Genomic DNA, 20,008 nt, shown 5'->3' on the forward strand with positions numbered 1-20,008 from the left:
ACTTATCAAAAACTTTTGTGCAAAATTCAAGGTCAAGAATTATTTCTCAACACCAAGTTTTCCTCAAAGCAATGGGCAAGCAGAGGCATCCAACAAAGTAATCCTGGATGGAATAAAGAAGAGGCTCCAGGCAGCAAAAGGAAAGTGGGTGGACGAGCTACCCAACGTACTTTGGGCATATCGGACTACGCCGAGAAGATCAACAGGAGAATCCCCCTTTGCCATGGCCTATGGCACAGAAGCAGTCATCCCATTGGAGATCGGCATCCCAGGGATCAGAACCCAGGGAGTAGAGAATGGCACCAATGACATACTCTTAGCCCGAGACCTGGATTTACTAGAAGAACGAAGAGAGAAGGCTGCAATTCAGCTTGCAGTATACCAGCAACAGCTTGCCAGAGCTTACAACAAGAAAGTTAATCCAAGGGATTTTCAAGTTGGCGACTTAGTCCTAAGAAAAGTCGTCGGGAACAAGAAGGATCCCAGGGAGGGCAAGCTTGGCCCAAACTGGGAAGGACCCTACAGAGTTACTTCAGTATTAGGCAATGGAGCATATCGGCTTGAAGACAATGAGGGCAAAGCATTGCCCAGACCTTGGAATACTTGTAATTTGAAATTCTTCTATCATTAAAAAAACATCATTGTTTGGCCGAGATTATCAATAAAGTCTTTTCAGAATTCTCTCAACATGTATGATTGATGTTTATTGAAGACATATCAAACTCAGGCAAACTAAGCCGGTGTTATTCCTTAATCCACTTGTTGAAATTTGTAGCAATTTACAAGTTGGAATTAAGCTGATTCCTTATCTTCACTTGTTGAAATTTTTAGCAATTTACAAGTTGAAGTTAAGCCGATGTTATTCCTTAATTCACTTTTTGAAATTTGTAGCAATTTACAAGTTGGAATTAAGCTGATTCCTTATCTTCACTTGTTGAAATTTGTAGCAATTTACAAGTTGAAGTTAAGCCGATGTTATTCCTTGATCCACTTGTTGAAATTTGTAGCAATTTACAAGTTGGAATCAAGCTGATTCCTTATCTTCACTTGTTGAAATTTGTAGCAATTTACAAGTTGAAGTTAAGCCGATGTTATTCCTTGATCCACTTGTTGAAATTTGTAGCAATTTACAAGTTGGAATCAAGCTGATTCCTTATCTTCACTTGTTGAAATTTGTAGCAATTTACAAGTTGAAGTTAAGCCGATGTTATTCCTTGATCCACTTTGTTGAAATTTGTAGCAATTTACAAGTTGGAATCAAGCTGATTCCTTATCTTCACTTGTTGAAATTTGTAGCAATTTACAAGTTGAAGTTAAGCCGATGTTATTCCTTAATTCACTTGTTGAAATTTGTAGCAATTTACAAGTTGGAATTAAGCTGATTCCTTATCTTCACTTGTTGAAATTTGTAGCAATTTACAAGTTGAAGATAGGCCGAGGTTATTGCTTAAGTTTTCATAGCAATATGTGGGTTGTTTAAACCCTAGAGAAGATGCTTAACACTTGTTGAAATTTGTAGCAATTTACAAGTTTATGTTAAGCCGACGTATGATCACCCACTGAGGTATACAGAAAATTAACAGGTTGAAGCAAAGGTTAAGTATATTGTTTAAACACTTGTTGAAATTTGTAGCAATTTACAAGTAGATTAGAACGAAATCATTGTTTAAATACTTGTTGAAAACTTGAAAAAAAAGATGGCAAAAGTATACATTGAGTAGTATATGTTTTGTGCTTATCAAAATTTATACAAGGTTTGCAGGTCAGTATCTTGCCGAAGTAAAAGCTTTGCAGTTATACCCGAGGTATGTAACCCCGAGAAGATTGCACAAAGGAAGCAGAAAGCAAGCAAAAATTTCTAAGTATAGAACTACGCAGAAGCAAACAACAGAACATCATAAGATTGAAATATCCATAGCAAGAACAGTTGCAATTACATACTGAAAAAGGCACATCGGCCATAAGAAGGAATATACATTGTCCAGGAATTGAAAGAAAAAACAAAGTCCAAAATCCAGAAAAGAAAGAAGGGAAAATCAAGACTCTTGAACATCAGCAGCAGCAGGAACTGGAACCTCGGATGATTCAGCTGGAATCTCCTCGGCCACCTTCTCCGCTTGTATTTCGGCATCTATCTCTGCCAAAGTTGTGTCAAGACTTCTTTCAGTCAGAAGGAGGTCAGATGATAGACACCCTGGAACAGACTCCTTGGACACTTCCTCAGCATCATCACCCCCCTCATCTTGAGTTAAGTCCATAACCAGTTCAGCGGGAGGAGGGGACTTGACTTCGGCAGCATTCTTGGGTTTTCTCACCAAGGCCTCACCATCGTCTTTTTCTTCATCTTCCTCCTCGGCCTCGGACTCTGACTCACCAGCAGAAGGAGGTGGAGGAAATGGTAACGGAATAGCATCGGCCTGACGCAATGGCGAGTCAGCAGGAAGGTCAAGCTTCTTTATCAAGGACATCCAACCAAGGGAAAATCCCCTGTTGCATGCCTGCCTGACTTGAAGCTTGTAGTCTTCTGCAACGTCGGCCATACCTTGAGCATAGGCCTTTTCATCGGCCTCTTTGATTTCGGCCTCCTTGGTGGCCAGCGCTTGTTGAAGTTCTTTTTGCGCTTGGACCTTCTGAGCCTCGGCCTCCCTTTTCTCGGCTTCAGCTACTTTTTTAACAGCTTCAGCAGCTTCGGCCTTTTCAAGAGCTAAGGTTTGGTTCTTCGTTGCAGCCTCGGCTTGATCCTCTAGTTTTTTCATTTTTACTTCAAGGGCCCTTAATTCTCTCTTCAATGAAGTTGCTTCCCTCTTCATATCAACCAATCTTTGACGATTCTCAAAGGATTGCATTGAAAATGAATGGGCATGTTGGATAGCCTGAATGAAAACAGAAGTATCAGAAAATTTTCTCAGAAAGAAAAAGAAGGAAGAAACATAAATACAAACAGAAATACTTACTTGAGCAGAGTGTTGGAGCATAAGAGCATAATTTTCATACTCACTAAAACTGGCATTTCGCTCCAAGTCATTCGGTAGGAGGAGAGCAGTGCTAAGAGCGACAGCAACATTAATGTCGTCAGCACTCGCGCTAGCCATAATGGGCCTGTCCTCCAGAGATAGATCAGGGGCCCATGGGACGTCGGGCTTCTTTGAAGCCGAGGTCGTCGCAGACGATGACCTTGGCCGCTTTGTTTGTGTAGACCCTGAGGGTTGACCCTCAGCAGATCTCTTGGTGGAGACAGAGGCTGATTTCTTGCTTTCTGCCAGCTTTGAAATAGGCACAGTATCTTCAGCTTCGGCATCTGTAGCCTTGGCCTTAGGCTGAGCCCTTTTTACTCTCTTTTGTTTGGGTGGGAGCATTGTTTGCGCTGGTGCGGCTTCGGCGTCAGTTGGAATGTCGGCAAGAAGATCTTGGACGACAGGCTTTGAGCGAACCATTTCGGCTGTTTTTACAAGCTTTCTTCGGCGTCTACGTTCTGGAATTGGTATTAAGTAGGGGGCCGAAGTTGATGGAAGGTCGGCTGGGGCAGATGTGGATTCTTGATCTGTTCGGGACGTAGAAGCAGTTAAGGTTGTGGCTGTAGGTGGAGAAAGGCTCTTTTTCCTTTTTCTTGGGACGTCGGGTAAGGTGGATTTGTATGTAGGGATGAAGTTTAGTAATACTGGGGCTTTTCGTTTATGGATTGGGAGGCCAAGAAGTGTTTTCAGATCTGTTCCTGGGAAGAAGGATTGGCGAAAATTTTTCGGTGGCTGATGAAGATCTGCAAAGAAACAGACGTCAGAAATAAAGTATTAAAATCTTAAGTAAAAACAACTAAGTATTGACTCAGGGCTCTTACTCTTGCCCTCTGTAAGTGTTCGAGGAAGAGGGTAGAGGTGGACATCTTCATCTGGGCCAAATTCCCAATTTCCAGAGGCAATAAGAAAGTCATCTCCAGCCCCCTTGTTGGAGTCTGGAAGGTCGGCTATAATCTTGTACTGAGTGGATCTCGGCTTAAGGTAATAAACAAAACCCCTATCCTTCAGATCGAGAGGACACATGGTATAACAATATTGAAGGTCGGCCAGGGTGATTCTAAGGTTTTCTTGCCTAGCTAAGGCAATAATACCGTTAATTACCCTATAGGAGTTGATAGTAAGTTGCATAGGGTTCAGCCTATAGAAATGGAGAACTTGACGAAAGAGGGGATCGAGTGGAAGCCGAAGTCCACATTCGGTAAAAGTAACTATTTGAAAGGGCATTGTATGATCTGTGGGCACGATGGTATCATTATCCCCAGCCAATTTAAGATGAACATCGGCTGGGATAGAGAATTCTTGTCTAAAGTATTCAAGTTTTGTTGGGGTATTCACCCTATGCCTCCACATACCCATTATGTTAGCTTAAACTAAGAGGAATCTGTCTTAAAAGATGGGCGTTTTTCAAGTTTCCCTAAAGATTAAGGGTTCTACAGACAAATCCCAAATCTATGAACTATGAAGATAAAGATCGAGGGCACAGATCTGGGACAGATACAAAAAAGAAGAAAACAAAGACGAAGTTTCAGATTCAAGAACAGAGGTATAGTTCTCAGAAGCAATAGAGATACAGAAACAAATCAAGAAACAGCGGCAAAGAGAATGATGAAAAAGCATAGAAGCTCAAAGTATAGCCACAAATTCAAGAGACAAATAAATCCCAGACCTCGAACAAAATCAGTAATGGCAGTAGACAGACAAAAGCACATAAAGAGAATTGACGAATTAAAAGAAAGGGTCTTACCAGAACAAATGAAGCCAAGGCAGTGCTCGCCGCACCCAGAAATCAGTTGCAACAACAAAGAGGGCTTTTGCAAGAATGAAGAATCAAAAGCAGTTCCAGAAGAAAGTTTGAAGCAATGGCGGATTCAAAGAAGAAAAAGCTTTCAGAAAGAGAGAGAACGAGAAGACAGAATGAAAAAGTGAAGGAAAAGAAGAGGCAAAAAAGAGTTTTGTCAAAAATTTGAAACGGCGGCAAAAATAGGGCAATTATTGCGCCTAGAGCAACGCACGCGTCAGACGGCGCAGACGAACGAACAGACAGCTTCAGGCGCGTCACTGACACGCTCCAATAAAGATGAAACACGTAAAAGAAACAGTTAGATATGCATGACAGCTCATGCGCGTAGGGGAGTACGATCGAAGCCTCGTTCTCCGAAGAGAACACGTCGGCTGAAAGAAGATAATCTTGGCAAAACAGTTTTTTTGAACCATTGCTCAGAAAAGAAGTGACAAAATTTCGAACAGTGTAGGTTCCGTCACCTCAGAATGCCGAGGTAATGGAACCTAGGGGGCAGTTGTGGGGACATATTTTCTGAATACCAACACGTGGCATGGTGACGCCGACGTGTCAGCCGACGTGCCACGTGCCCTGGTAGTTAAGCCGATGTAATCTCGGATAAGCCGAGGTCATCTCCGAAGATGTCGGAATCCGAAGATAAGGGACAAGAGTCCTGAAGCAAAGAGGGGACTTAATTAAGATAAGGATAAACCTCTTAGGGAGTTTATCTCTATCTCCTAAAGAGTCCAGAGTAAGTACTAAGATTGGGGTACACAGAAGTCATATTTCTAGTTGGACTTGGATTAAGTATATTATAAAAGAGAGGCACCCCCGTGGGTCTAAGGTATGTAATTCATACTTTGAGTATTCAGTTTAATACTTGATTATCCTTGAGAAACATACTGACTTGATCGTCGGAGTGCCCCCGAGTGGAAGAACCACCGCCGGAGCTTTTCCTTTCTGTTACAGGTTGTTGGAGCCATCTATTCTGCCGGTGCTTTGCTGCTGATCACTAAACGGGCAGTGTGGTCAGATTTTTACCCACACATATATATATATTAAAACAGTGTACAAAATCCAATCGCATGCACAACAGTCTCACATAGGTCTCACCTCATGTCATGTGATCGGATTTTGTGCATAATTATAGTGTGGGAAGCTTCAGTATCACCAACGGTGCCAACATCCTACAACTAACGGCCCTCCCCTCCCTCATCCTCTCCCCTTTCATACCTTCACCTATGTTATTTAAATCTTAAAATAATTTTTTGCGCATCAATTGCAAATTCAATGATTATTTATTAGGAAAATCATTGTCAATTGGATGATGTGTTGAAATAAAAAAATTTCAAAATCTAAATTGATTAAATTGATATTTTATAAATAAAACAGAAAAAAATAATAAAATTTCAAAAAAAGTGTCTTTTTTACTTTTTTTTATTTTAATACATAAGCTCACGTGAAAAAGAAAAAAGAAAAAGGAGGGCATATAAATTCTTTGGGAGAGAATATCAACTCTGAATAACAATAATAATCCAACTGAAGACGAGCCATCTTCAAATGTGTTTAAGGATTGAGAATTTATATCTTACTACTGAGATGCAGATGTGGCCCATGGGATTAAGGCGGGATGGTGTAAGTGGAGAAGTACGTCTGGGGTATTGTGCGATAAACGAATACCCACTAGACTAAAATGTAAGTTCTATAGAACGGTTATTAGACCAGCTATGTTGTATGTGACGGAGTGTTGGGCAACCAAGAAACAACATGTAGATAAGATGAGTGTGGCTGAGATGAGGATGCTAAGGTGGATGTGTGGTAAGACTAGACAGGACAGGATTAGGAATGAGTGTATTCGGGAATGGGTAGGAGTAGCACCGATAGAGGATAAGTTGAGAGAGAATCGTTTGAGATGGTTTGGTCATATTCAACGGAGACCAACAGAGGCAGTAGTGAAGAGATGCGATGCTGTAACGATAGATGGAAGTGTTAGGGGACGGGGTAGGCCTAGATTAACGTTGACTAGCGTTATAAATAGAGATATGAATCTACTTAATTTGACTAATGAAATGGCCTGTGATAGGGCCACGTGGAGAAGAAGGATTCATGTAGCCGACCCCATTTGATGAGACTTAAGGTTTGATTTGGTTTGGTTTACTGAGACAATTCCATGTATTGCCCCAACTTGATATTTACTGGATAAACACTTTTTGTTGAGTTTTTAAAATGACCTGGACTGTCTCCAGTCCCAAATCCAACTGGACAGTCTAGTCTGGCCCATTGGGCTTACTTTTGAGTCCCGTTTTGATAATTCAATCTATTCACATTTTTGCATTTATCGAGTACGTTATTCCTGTAAAAATCAAATCAATCGGCTTGTTTGGTTTGTATTTGAGAAACATGTTTTGAGATAAAAAGTACGAACATTTGTTTGGTTTGGTTTTTTTTCAAAAGATGTTTTGAAAAATTATTTTGAGAGAGAGTTTTGGAAAAAGTGATTGATTTGATGTGTATGAGAGAGAGATTTGTTTGGAAAACTTGTAAACCAAACAAGTTTTGGAAAAAAATTTTGAAAAAATTTGTTTGGTTTGACTACTTTTGAAAACTTATTTGTAGAGAATTTTTCCCAGAATTTTTTGAGAAATACAAACCAAACAAGGCCATATGTTCAGATTAATTTTGTATGAACCATTTATTTTCTCGTTGTCTATTTTTTTTTTATACAAAATTGATCCAAACGCGGGGTTGCTGTTATCTGATCGATTTGATTTTTTATATGAATGATGTATTCAACGAACCCTAAAATATAAACAATTTGAATTATTAAAATGAGATCTAAAAGTGAGCTCAATGAACTAAACGACACCTCTCGAAAGCAGCAAATAATCACTCTTAAGAATTCCTTATAGGATATCATCGCATTCATTGTCGTTTGGAGAGAGAGATAGAGGAGATAAGGGGGCTTGAAGTGCAATTAAATAAAAGGTGAAAATGTGATGTCATTTGTGGGGGGCGGCGAAGGAAAATGAGATGAGTTCAGACAGTAGGATTCCCAGAAATCAGGAGGCATGAATATTCTCCAAGTCAAGTCCCCACTTCGTCTTCCAACTTCAACAAAAAAACAAAAAAGACCCCACTTCATTTCATTTAGGTCCTCTTTTCACTGTCACTATCCCCACCTCACATTTTCCTCAATTCAAAGGCATGATGGCGGTGTGTGTGCCTGTATATTATTTTCCAACATTAATATTTTTTTTTTATTTGGCTTAAATATTAACATATTTGTATAGTATGGATTGTTCACATTGTGTAAACGAATCTTCCTCTCCACAATTTGGTGTCCATGCAAACCAAGGGGTGTAATTACGACGAATTCAACCGAAAAAATCAAGTTTAACTCAATTTTTTAAAAATTTTAAACAAAATAATTTTAAACTCAATGTGGGTTTGGATAGCAAATCAAAAGCATGAATTGAATTTAGGTCGAATCTGAGCACATATACCAAGCAAACTGAAAATTTTGAATTATATGTATACATATAAAAATATTAAATATAAACGTAAAATATTAGTTATTGAAGTAACTTAACGATATATATATATATATATATCATATCTCGCATCCATTGTTATGTTATTGCTACGGGTTATTTCGTGTCATATTGTGCAAAAATATTAAATAACTTACAGGTTGATTTTATTGATCAAACTTATTTACTCACAAGTTCTGCTTATTTTTTTATATTTTATCTATCAGTATTTTCAAAGTATATTGGAACAAAATAAATGCTTTAGGACTTGTTGGTGTATTAAAAAAGTGTACAATATCTACAAGTATTTAAGTCTACCACATAGAACTGGCCCGTAATTTATCCAAATAGGGGTATTTATGAGTCTGTCCTATGGAGGAGACTTATTTACTTATAAGTCATGCTCCTTTTTTCATTTATCAATATCTTTAAAATAACTTTACTTCAACTTATTCATCCCTATTATCAATGCTATTATGACTCTCTCCTCTTCTGCTATCAACCACCTCCAGTCACTAGGGGTGAGCAGCGGATATACTAATCCGTCCAAATCGACCGAACCGAACCGATCCACTGCATTTTGAACGGATGTGTGATGACAAGCGGACGGTTGTGGATTGGTTTTTTTCCAATTCACCTAGTTTTGAACGGATGGAGGATTTGAGGTTCCTTTGGCCGCAATAGAACCGCCAAACCGCGAGCACCCCGAATAATTTCTAAGGCTTTGTGTTTTCAATTTGTTTAGATATTCTGTTTGTATTTTTAATTGAAAAAGAGTTTAAATATTCTGTTGGAAAAAAGTTTTCAACTTGAATATATTTTTTGAATTGAAAAAAATAAATGTATTATTTATCTATATTTTTTGATTTTTAAATCTAACTCTAAAAATAATAAATAAAAAAGATGATATATACTGGTTGCTTTTTGTTTTCAAAAACAGATATAGTTGTAACAATACAGAGGCACACAATTTCTACTACTGCTCTGTTCATGGTTTTGGTGGTTTTATGTGGATGAGACATGTTGTGATTGTAATATGTGGATGAGGCATGAGTGATTTAATATTCTAAAGTTTCAAACTTTCTTTTTTTGGATGAGATAGACAGCGATTTTAATATTTTTTTAAGTCATCGATTGTAATACTAATTTTTTTTTTTGAGGAAATGCACAAGTTGAATTATGTTGAAAATTTATAAAATTTTAAACTGCTAAACCGATTCACATCTATCCGTCAATCTGCTCAATCCACATCCGCTGGATTGGCGGACGAATGTGGATTGATTTTCTCTAATCTGTCAATCTGGTGGACGGATGACGGATTGGAGGTTCTGTGGCCACAATAGACCCGCGCCCACCCCTACCAGTCGCCGATAATCATCTCCAGCGACCACCTCTGACGATAGTTCCAGCAAATTTTTTTGAATTGCTTCAACAAAAATAATATCTATCACCACTATATCATTATTGTCACCACTCAGTCACTCATTCATATTTACATACACACACACTGTCATTTATTTATGTACTTATTCATTCACAGAAATATAACCACATAGACATATATAGCACAAACTAATCTAATAAATTTATTAGAAACACGTTTAGTGATATATAAATTTATCACTAATCGATTTCTAAAAAAATTACAAATAAATTTGATTCACTCACTCTTACTCATGTTCAATCACTTATTTGCAAGAATCCACCCTCTTCTCAAACACAGATAGGAAACAATAGAGACTGATAAATTTATTACTGAGAAAAAAAAAACGAATCAATCATAAGTTAATACAAAATCAACAATATCAGTGATAAATTTATCACTGAGTGATTTGTAAATAAAAAAATAAAAAAAAGAAGTCACTCACTCGTTCACATTCACACTTCTACTCACTTACTCACAAGACACTCTCATCCTACATACATATGCACAGCCATAGACTGATAAACTCATCACTAAAAAATAAATTTATAACATATTTGTTTTTAAGTTTAGAGAGAGAGGGGGGTAGGATTTGAAAAAATACTATTGATTGGAGTCATTTGGAGCCGATTTTACCATTGAAACAATTAGATCAGTGTAGATCTACAACTAGGTCAGTGGATCAGTGATGGTAGAATGGAGATCAAGGATGTAGAGTGTAAATTAGAGGCAGTGAAATGTAGATCAGTCATAGTGGAGGTGGTTGGTGAACGGTTGTGGTAAATTGGCAATGATGGAGTGTAGATTGATGGTGGTAGTGAATGGACGACGACGGGGGCGATGGAAGATGATGGTGGCGGTGGTAGGTCGACGGCAACGATGGTAGTGACCGGTGGATGACGATAATGGCGATGGTCGGCCATAGTAGCAATGGTGATGATAGTGTGAGGGTTTTGAAGAAATGTTGTATATATATAGAGAGAGAGAGAGAGACAAAGAGAGAGACTCCAAACATTGAAGAGAGAGACAAAGACATAGAGAGAGTCCAAACATTGAAGAGCAAGAGAGAAAGAGAGAGAGAAGATGAGGGCAAAATAAGAATATTATTAGTGCATACAAAATATGTGTAAGACTTATAGGTATTTAAGTTCAATTAATGGGACTGAACAGTAATAATCCCCCGAAAATATTGATATGGCCCAATTTTAAAAAATTAACAAGCTTGGAAAACGTAAAAACTCCCGAGATATTGATTTGTGATTATGATTTAATTTTAAACACTAAATAACATTTACAATCAAACAATCAATAACAAATCGACACAACGATTTAATGTAGAAAAAAAAATCAATATTGGAGACCTCCAATTGTGATAAAAAAATCACGAGCTAAAATCACAAAACAATCCACTAAGAAGACCAAAAAGAATTATACATGTGAACCCTTAATTACCTAGCGAATCTACGCCCGAATTGAACCAACCCGATGTTCCACCACCGTCTTTACCTTGGAATTACTTTGCCTAACATTGAATCCACAACACCGATATCGAATCCACGACGATGAGCCACTCCGGAATACACCAAAGCTTGAGGCCCAAGTTTTCCAGAATCCATCAATGAACACCTCTCTTTTTTTTGTGAATGAAAGAACAAAACAACCCTTAATGATAGTCCATATGAAGCTCGTTGATCAATTGATTACCCTCAAATTATCTAGGAAAACAATACATAAACACCGTCTAATATAGAACAAATTTTTTTTTTTACTTCTCTCTAAGAATCTAGACGGGTTTTTCCCCTAAAAATAGCAAACAACACACTTTATACTAAATAGAGCCGCTCGAGCGCTCACTTTATAACTCGAGCAGTGTGACCAAAAGCGGTGCTCACATATAGGCCAACTGCTCGAGCGCAACATCTACTGCTTGAGCGGTAAAACATTCTTCCCAGAAGTTCATAATGTAGGCAGAGTGTGACAACCACCACCTTAATTACGTAAATTAATTGTATATTGATTACGTGCTTAATTTAATTATGCGATTATGTATTGTTAAGTGTTATTGATTGTCATGTGATTTATTGAATTGTGTTATTGAGAAAAGATAGGTTAGAATGAGAAATAAACCTGTTTGATTCGTAAATTTTAACAAGTTAGAATTAAATAATTGGATAGGAATTACAGCCTAATTCACTCACACTAATATAATTAGGTTAAATTTAGTGTAATTGAGATTTTATTGTGATGAGAATTAATTTAATTTGCATAGATTTGATTTTTTTTTTATTTAATTTAATTAGAATGATCTAATAATTTTAAAGGTAAATTAATTAATGATAATAATAATTTAGAATACTACTCATTTTTTAATCAACAAACATAGTAAGAGAGAGAGTACTTTGTTGTTTATATGGAGTCTTTCATCTAACACACCAAACAAGACCCACGAAGAGAAGGAGACCGAGGAAAGAAACAGTCATCTTGAGAGTTTGAGCTCAAAGAAGAATTGAAGGAAGAATAAAGGAGCTTGATTCATATTGCATTAAATTATCAAACTAAGGTAATTTCTCCCGCCTAATTCATGAAATTGAAATGGTACACTGTTAATTCATAGAATCTAAGTTCAAATAGGAAGAACATAAGCTTACTTGAGTTGAATTTATAATTAATTAGAAGATTTGTTCATGTAATTAAGAGCTTAGGACATGCATGTTAGAAAATGGTACAATTGTTCAAATTAACTCATAATCTTTACATGCATGGTACATTTTCAAGAAAACTTTGATTCTATACTTGTTCTCCTACATGATTCATAGAGATTGACGAGAGACCATACATAAAATTAAGGGTTATGTTTATGAAAATGAAGGTTTAATGTAATTGTGTTCCAAAATGGAAGAATTAGTTAAATCAACTTTCAAAATCACCATGCATGATATACATTCTTGGGTCATATGATCATATTCTTATTTCCTTGAATGAGTTTTTATGATTTTAAGGAGGTACCATAGAAGTTGAGAAATTGAAGCTTAAATTATGAGTTTTTATCAAAATTCAATTCAATTCAATTCAAAACTTTGAGTTTTGAATGGAAAAATTAGTTTTTAATTTGAAGATATGTTTTTGTTGAAAGTCATGTCTATAAAGATTAATGTTTTCTTGAAAGAAGTTTTGGGTCTTGTATTGTATGAAATTGAAGATTTTGGGATTGAATTAGACCCCAAAAAAAAAAAAAAGGTGGATTTGCAGATTGAGAGCTCCAAAACTTGAACATATTTTCGAACACCATGCCAACCTAGACCGCTTGAGCGGCCTAGGCCACCACTCGAGTGGCCAGCTCCTCTGTACAACAAGCACATTGCACGCTCAACAGGTTGTGGCCACCGCTCGAGTGGCCAAGCCTTTTCAGCATGTTTTGACATGTTGTTTTGTGTTTACATCTTTGCTTCTGTCTTCTTATGAGTATTTCTAAGCATGAATTATGACTCATTAAGGTACTGATATGTAAGGAAATAACATGTATAATTGATTTAGAATGAGAAGATACAGTATGCGATTAGAACAATGTGTTCCAATGTGTTTGGTATATGTGATATGTAGGTCTGAACGTTGTGCAAGGACACCAACCTACTTGAGGTGAGTAATCTCTTTGTAACGGTATTTTTGTATGAATTACTTTGAAATTAGTTTTCCTAAACGAAGAGTTATGAAATATGACAAAGTTTACAAATAAGTCCTTTAAAATTAAAAGTTATGCTTTGAAATACCGAATTATGTACAATGTGATCTGTTTCCTCAAAAGGAAATTTGCTAAGGAGTGAGTGAATTTCCTTTGAACAACTAATACGAAAATATGTTTTGACCATTCAGTAACCACTGCTTTGTCTATGAACTGTAAATGACGTTTTGTATAAGTTATTGGATCGTTGTAAACGTTTTGTTATAAATGACAAGTTTTTTGAGAAATTATGTTTGATACGAATGAATGAGATTCCCTATTGATCATTGAATGTGACACCATGAACAAGTGCTTGATTTTCAAAAACTTCTGTTATGTTTATGTCTATCCCTAATGGTCATTATGTCTATTTCGACCCGTTACGGTTGTTATGTCTAAGTTAATCCATTGCGATCATTATGTCTATGTCGATCCATTGCGACCATTATGTATATGTCGATCCGTTGAGATCGTTATGTATATGTCGATACGTTGCAATCGTTATGCCTATGTTCTCATTCCATTGTGTACGTTCTGCTAATGTGCTAACCAGTACTATTGGATCATATCACGAAATGAAAGTGAAACTGAATGGTATGAAGAACTTTATGACTTCTGCATGTATATGTTTGATAAATACTTTGTTTCATCGTGAACGTTTTGTATAGTATTTTGCTAAAGGTATAGTAATGCTTTTGACAACGTACTGCGTTATGTGTTGATCTATGGAAAGTTTATTGAAGGTTTATGGAACTTTATTCATTAGTACAAGTATCCGGAAAATATTTTGAACATTGTTTTGCTTATATATGCTGTGAATCTTTACATTGGGATTATTCACTGGGCTCTAACTCACTATTTAATATACATATGTAGGTGATCGGGCACTAGATCAGAGTTAGTGGCGCCGACTTGAACTCTCTTTTTGTCTAGCTAACTATTCCGTCTCACCGCAAGGTGTAGACACCCCATTTTTGACGGCCTTTACAACTTGGACGTCATCGCTTGCACACCCAATGATGACTCTATGTGCTTGTCAAGTGCTCGAAGTCCTCAGCGGAATGCCATAACTTTGAGCCTTTCAAACCCTACATCCCTGTTGCTTTATTTTTGGACCAAACCTTAGATTTTCAAGCTGCAACCTCCGGTGGCTTGCCAGCCACTTATATGGGCTGCTAGCCACTTCTTTTGGTTGCCGGCCACCATTACTAGCCTATCGGCCACCAATGTGTTTTGCAAATAGTTTGTGACAGCTATGCCAGCTGTTTGCACAGATGCTTGCATTTGCTCCCACGTGTATGGCTGGATGTTTTTAAGAGAGGTTCATGTTTCTCTATATATAGAGGACCTCCCCTCTTGCCATGGGGTTAGAAAAATTTTAGAGAAATTTTTTTCCCCGCTCTCTATAATTCTCTTTCTATCTCTTTTACAAATTTCTCAACCTTTACCTATACACTTTTCACCTTTGCCTATGCACTCTGAACCAAATTTCTCCATCTTTGAGTTGAGGTATCTTTGAGCCTTGTTTGAGCTCTTGAGGGTGTGTTTGCCTTGTTTTATTGCTTGAAAGTGATCTCCTCCTCAAGAGGTATAAAGCTTTGCCTCTTTACTTGTTGTATTAACTCTTGTTCTTACTGTTTTCCAACTATTTTTGGGCCTTAAAAACTCTATATTTTTGGGCTAAAACTTGGGTTTTAAGGCCAATAAAGGTTGAGGGGTGGCTCACCCTTCTTTACACCTTGCTCTCAAGGCCTTTACCCTTGTGTTTCCCACATTTACACTATCTTTTTCTAAGCTTTTAAACATTAATTTTTAGAGTTATTTCAGTGGCTAAAATCATGTTTTGAAGTCCAAAGTTGGAGGGGTTAGCCTCCCCTCCTTGTGTCTTGCTTACTAGCCTAGCATGATCCATGTTTTAGCTTATTATTCTAGCTATTTTTGTCTTAATTTCAGTATGTTTTAGGACTGTTTTAGGACTATTTTTAAGTGTTCATTGCATTTGAGCCTTATATTGCATGATTGTAGTGTAATTGTCCTCATAAGTTTGGTGTTTTAGGTATTAGACACCATCTTATTTGAGTTGATTGCATTTATTTAGTGCTTTTCTTACTTGTTCTCACCTTTAATCACCTTTGCAACCTCCCTCATTTCTTGACTTTTTCTTTGCTTTGAAAGTGGTTTCAAACTACTTGTTTGTTTAAGCATGAAATTGAGATGTCATGATTAATGGTTTAATCCCCTTTTGGGGTTTATTACCAACGGTATGATGTCTCTTTCATGCCCAAAGCAACTCTTGGTTTGAGCCCTCTTTCCTTTAGAGGACTTAAATTCACCTTTGGACTCAATTGACTAAAGAATGGATGGTAATCTAAAATGAAGTGATAAAATTGAGGCTAAAAAAGGTGCACGATAATAACTTGTTTGGGTTCAATCGGATGTTAATTGAACCCTTGAGTCTTGAGTCGTTTCGTACTCATTAGTAATGAAAACGGTTCAAGATTCATTTTCAACTACTTCCCTTGATCTTTCATGATAGGGAGGTGGTTTCAAGAGTCTTGTTTTATTGCATTCAATGAACTTGCACACTTGATTCATAAGCCATCATGCAATGAAATTGCATCCATTGGTGGTTTGTGAATCAAACTTACTACTCCTTTTAGCTGTCCAAATGATAAGGAGGGGTAAATTGTGCAAACAAACCCATGAGAATACACTGTCTCTGCTCTATTTTCTCTCTGTTGTAGCAGGACAACCCAGTCAGTAGTGGCCGGCAGGCCATCTTCTGTGCTGGCCACCAGTGCAAAATCAAGTAGTGTCCTTTTGAAGCAGAACAGAGTTGGTCTGGAGGTGAAAATCAGTGCAAATGTTCTATTGTGCAACAGAGGCATTCAGTAGCAAAAATAGTGGTTTTTTTCAAGTGGAAACCGCATTCATGCATGAGCCCTCCATCGATCCTCGGGATTCGTGTTATAGACGTATTAATGTTGTGCTTAAAATTGCGGCTTGGTAATTAATTAGTGAGAATAGCTAATTCACCTCGCGTTGTAATTATTTTTAATTAGTTAGATTAGTTAATTAATTAGTTCATTCGGTTTGTAATAATTAGTTAAGTAGTTTAGCTAAATTATTCATTTGTTGATGTATTAGCTTAGCTAGGTAATTAGTTAGCTAATTAGTTCATTTAGACCCTCCTGTGTGAGGGTGCAATGTTGTAAAAACGTGTATGTCTTTCAGCCCCATGTTAGTTTAGGGCATCATGTTTTGTTTAGCATACTTCATGTTTCCATCCACTTGTATTGCATGCGCCAAGGCTCGATTCATCATTCTAACTTACATTGTTAGTTAAACATTCTTTGAATACGTGCTTAGACCGTATGCTATCAAATTGAATTATATGCCATATTAGTAGCTGAGCCTAGTAAATTGCATATCGCATGTATGGCATTAGTCATATCGCATAGTTAGAATCATGCATTTTTTCTAACTCTTTTCATCTTTTTGGCTTGGAGTACTAGGTGAACCTTTACTCGCTTTAGCATATCACATGTTGATGTTGCCATGTTTAGCATGCTTACCATGAGGTTAATTGCTTAAGTGCTATAATTGCTTGAATGCCTGTGGATGAAGGCTAGTTGTTTGAATTGGAATAATTTAAGTAATGTTCATATGCAATCACTTTTTCAAGTGTGTAGGCGCGCCCTTGGGGCTTCATGCTACAGTTCGGACTCAAATGTCACGGTTCTTAATCTGATCTCACAATGTACGATGTGAGATTGATAAATCACCAAAGAGTCCAAATCCAGCAAATCGTTTTGGAAAACTGATTTTTGTAAAAAAGTGTCAAACATGGACTGCTTTGCCAGATACAGGGTCGCCATCTAAATATTTTATTTTGGGAGAATTTAGGAAACCCTAACTCGTGCCTAAGGCCACGTGTCGGTCATCACCAAAGTTGCCTCGGCTCGAGAACTTAGGTACGATTGGGGAAGGTCATCTATGAGCACCCCCGCTCGCCGGATCAAAGATCGACCTGTACTAAACATGATATCTTGTTTTTGAAAACATATGTGTTCTTATTCCAATTAATAGCCTAGAATTACTATGTGATGTGCACAACACATAAGTATAGACTAGATCGCTTAAGTTGGAACAAAACATCTCATGTTTGTTTGAAAATGGTTTGAAGGTGCTACTCGCAAGTAGGTTAAAACATGAATTTTTCCACTTTCGAGTGGGCTTAGAAAACATGATTTTGCCACAATCAAGTGGGCTTAAAAACTCACATTTCAATGAATTGTTCTAATTCAAGTAATCTATCCTTCACCCACAGGCATTCAGACAGTTGATCATATAAGCAGTTAGCCTCATAGTAAGAATGTGGTCATGTTAACACTCACACACGTGCAAGATGCTAAAGCATAAAAGCTTACCCAGTACTCCGAGCCAAAACAAAAGCTAGTTAGTAATCAATGCATGATCCTAGCTATGTTAAGATGCCTAATGCAACACATGCAAAATGTAACTAGAAATAGGCTCGGCTATTCTAAGAATGGCATGTGAAATGCGACAACTCGATATACGTATTCAAGTAGGAATTGAAATACCATGCGGTTAGTATGATGCGCCGAGCCTGGTGCATGCAATATAGATGAATGATGCAAATATGCGAGCATAAGGATGCTAATTGAAACATGACCTAAAACTAACCATTGAAAGCAGGTAAGTAAAAGGGAGAAAGATGTGGGGTTGGAAGACATTCACACACTCACGCACACTTATTACAAAATTCGCCCTCTCGACGGAGGGTCCGAATAAATAATACAAATTACATAATTAACTAACTAACAAGCTAATTAATTATTACACAACACTTAACTAATTAAGCAAATCAATTAAGCTATGAAAATAGTAAAAACAGCCTCGGGAAGAGGGATGCACGCATGCTCAGACGGCTTCGCTCAGAAATCCATTGCCATGTCACATGTTGCCTCTGTTTACATTGCTCTGTACCTCTGAAAACTATGCCAACTTCTGTGACACTTCTGAACCAGCTTGGGGACTTTCTGTGAGTCTATCGGCCAAGAGATAGGGCCATCGGCCATGGGAAATTGGTCGTCAACCAAATGTAAAGCTCTCGGCCAACAATGTTTAGCCGACCGGCCATATCTTCCTGCAAAATGCTGTGTTACTGCAGCAGAGGACAAACAGAGCATGACATTACATTTACAAGGCAATGTTTGCACGACCACCCTCCTTATCATGTTTGAGACTCAAAGGAGTGTAGTCCTCGACCCTCGGACCACCAATCATGCATTTCATTGCATGATGGCCAAAGGAGCTGAATATACAATTCAATATGGAATGAAATGCACAAAAAAACACATAAGGGACCCCAACCTCTATCATGCTTGATCAAGAGGCAAGGGATGCAAACATGCAAGCAAAACTAATGCAACATGAAACATGTCAAGGACAATGCCATACAAGGCTAATGGTAATAAGCATGCCAAATGCAGTGCAACCTAAACAAGCATGCAAGGCATGTGGCAACATTCAAGGATAGGCAAGCATGTAACAACATGTGGGGCAAGCATGCAACAACATGCAAGGGACAATACATGCAAACATGCAAAGCAACTTAACAAAAGGGGCATGCCAAATGCGATATAACTCAAGCATGCAACAACACGCAATAGGCCAAGTATACAACTACATGCAAGGCAAGCATGCAACAACATGCGATAATGGTCTTAAACCAAAATGGATAGCTCTCAAATAGGTCCAAATCAGTGGCCAAAGTGATGAAACAAAGGCATGAAATACACATATAAACATGCATGCTAATGGTCCATTACCTTAAGCATTGTAGAGCAACTTTTAAGAACGCTTAAAGGGAGACAAACATGGATATTAGACAAACATGTTAAGCTCTGAAATCATGTTAGGAAAGGTGCCAAACTGACCAAAGTACACAAGCAAAGCATGCAAGAAAGCTTAAAGCATGAAACTAGCCTAAGGGTTCAAACCATGGCTATACAAAGCAAGCCCCAAAGGGCCAAGAGGACCTAAAACAGTCCTAAGACAGGTCCAAACAAGACCAAAAGCAAGCTCGAAACTAGCCAACACAAGCTAGAACACAACGTCAAAACATGAGGCATGCAAGGCTACCAAAGAGGGTGTTACACTACACCTATCAAAACCAAACATGGCATGATTTAAGCAATGAAAAACAGAGTTATGGCATGTCAAAGTAAGCCCAAAAAATCACTTAGATGGCATCCCAAAGACCTAAGCATGGTGGCATACACAATGACACATTCATAAGGCATAAAACACAAACCCTTTAAAGCATTAAAGATGTGACAAATGCAAGTACATGAGCATACTATATGAACTGAAATAATATTACAAGTGACGCCAAACCATTGAAATGATCCGAATAGAGCATGCTAGTGACTCAAACATCCAAAGCTAACAAGCTAGATTGCATGGTAGCTATACAAAACAATGTAAGCATGACCAAAACAATGAAAAATAGAGCTC

General features: G+C 37.6%; 1 protein-coding gene across 1 annotated transcript; it reads right to left on the reverse strand.

Annotated features, from left to right (window-relative positions):
- Positions 1–1,892: 1,892 nt before the first annotated feature.
- LOC145792262 (uncharacterized) lies at positions 1,893–3,773 on the reverse strand. Its single transcript, XM_082873042.1, has 2 exons — positions 2,955–3,773; positions 1,893–2,873 (listed from the first exon to the last, which is right to left on the reverse strand). Exons 1-2 carry the CDS (start codon positions 3,432–3,434, stop codon positions 2,037–2,039), a joined length of 1,317 nt encoding a protein of 438 aa, XP_082729168.1. The 5' UTR covers positions 3,435–3,773; the 3' UTR covers positions 1,893–2,036.
- Between the last annotated feature and the right edge of the window lie 16,235 nt (positions 3,774–20,008).

Source organism: Camellia sinensis, chromosome 6, assembly GCF_055761805.1.
Source record: "Camellia sinensis isolate YWXY chromosome 6, ASM5576180v1, whole genome shotgun sequence".
In the NCBI taxonomy this organism is placed as follows: Eukaryota; Viridiplantae; Streptophyta; class Magnoliopsida; order Ericales; family Theaceae; genus Camellia; species Camellia sinensis.

Bases quoted from the DNA above. Each gene is read 5' to 3' on its own strand.
- LOC145792262 (XM_082873042.1), bottom strand. From the start codon at position 3,434: ATGGTTCGCTCAAAGCCTGTCGTCCAAGATCTTCTTGCCGACATTCCA. The intron at 2,874-2,954 runs GTAAGTATTTCT...GTTTTCATTCAG, and splicing joins TGCTCCAACACTCTGCTCAA to GCTATCCAACATGCCCATTC.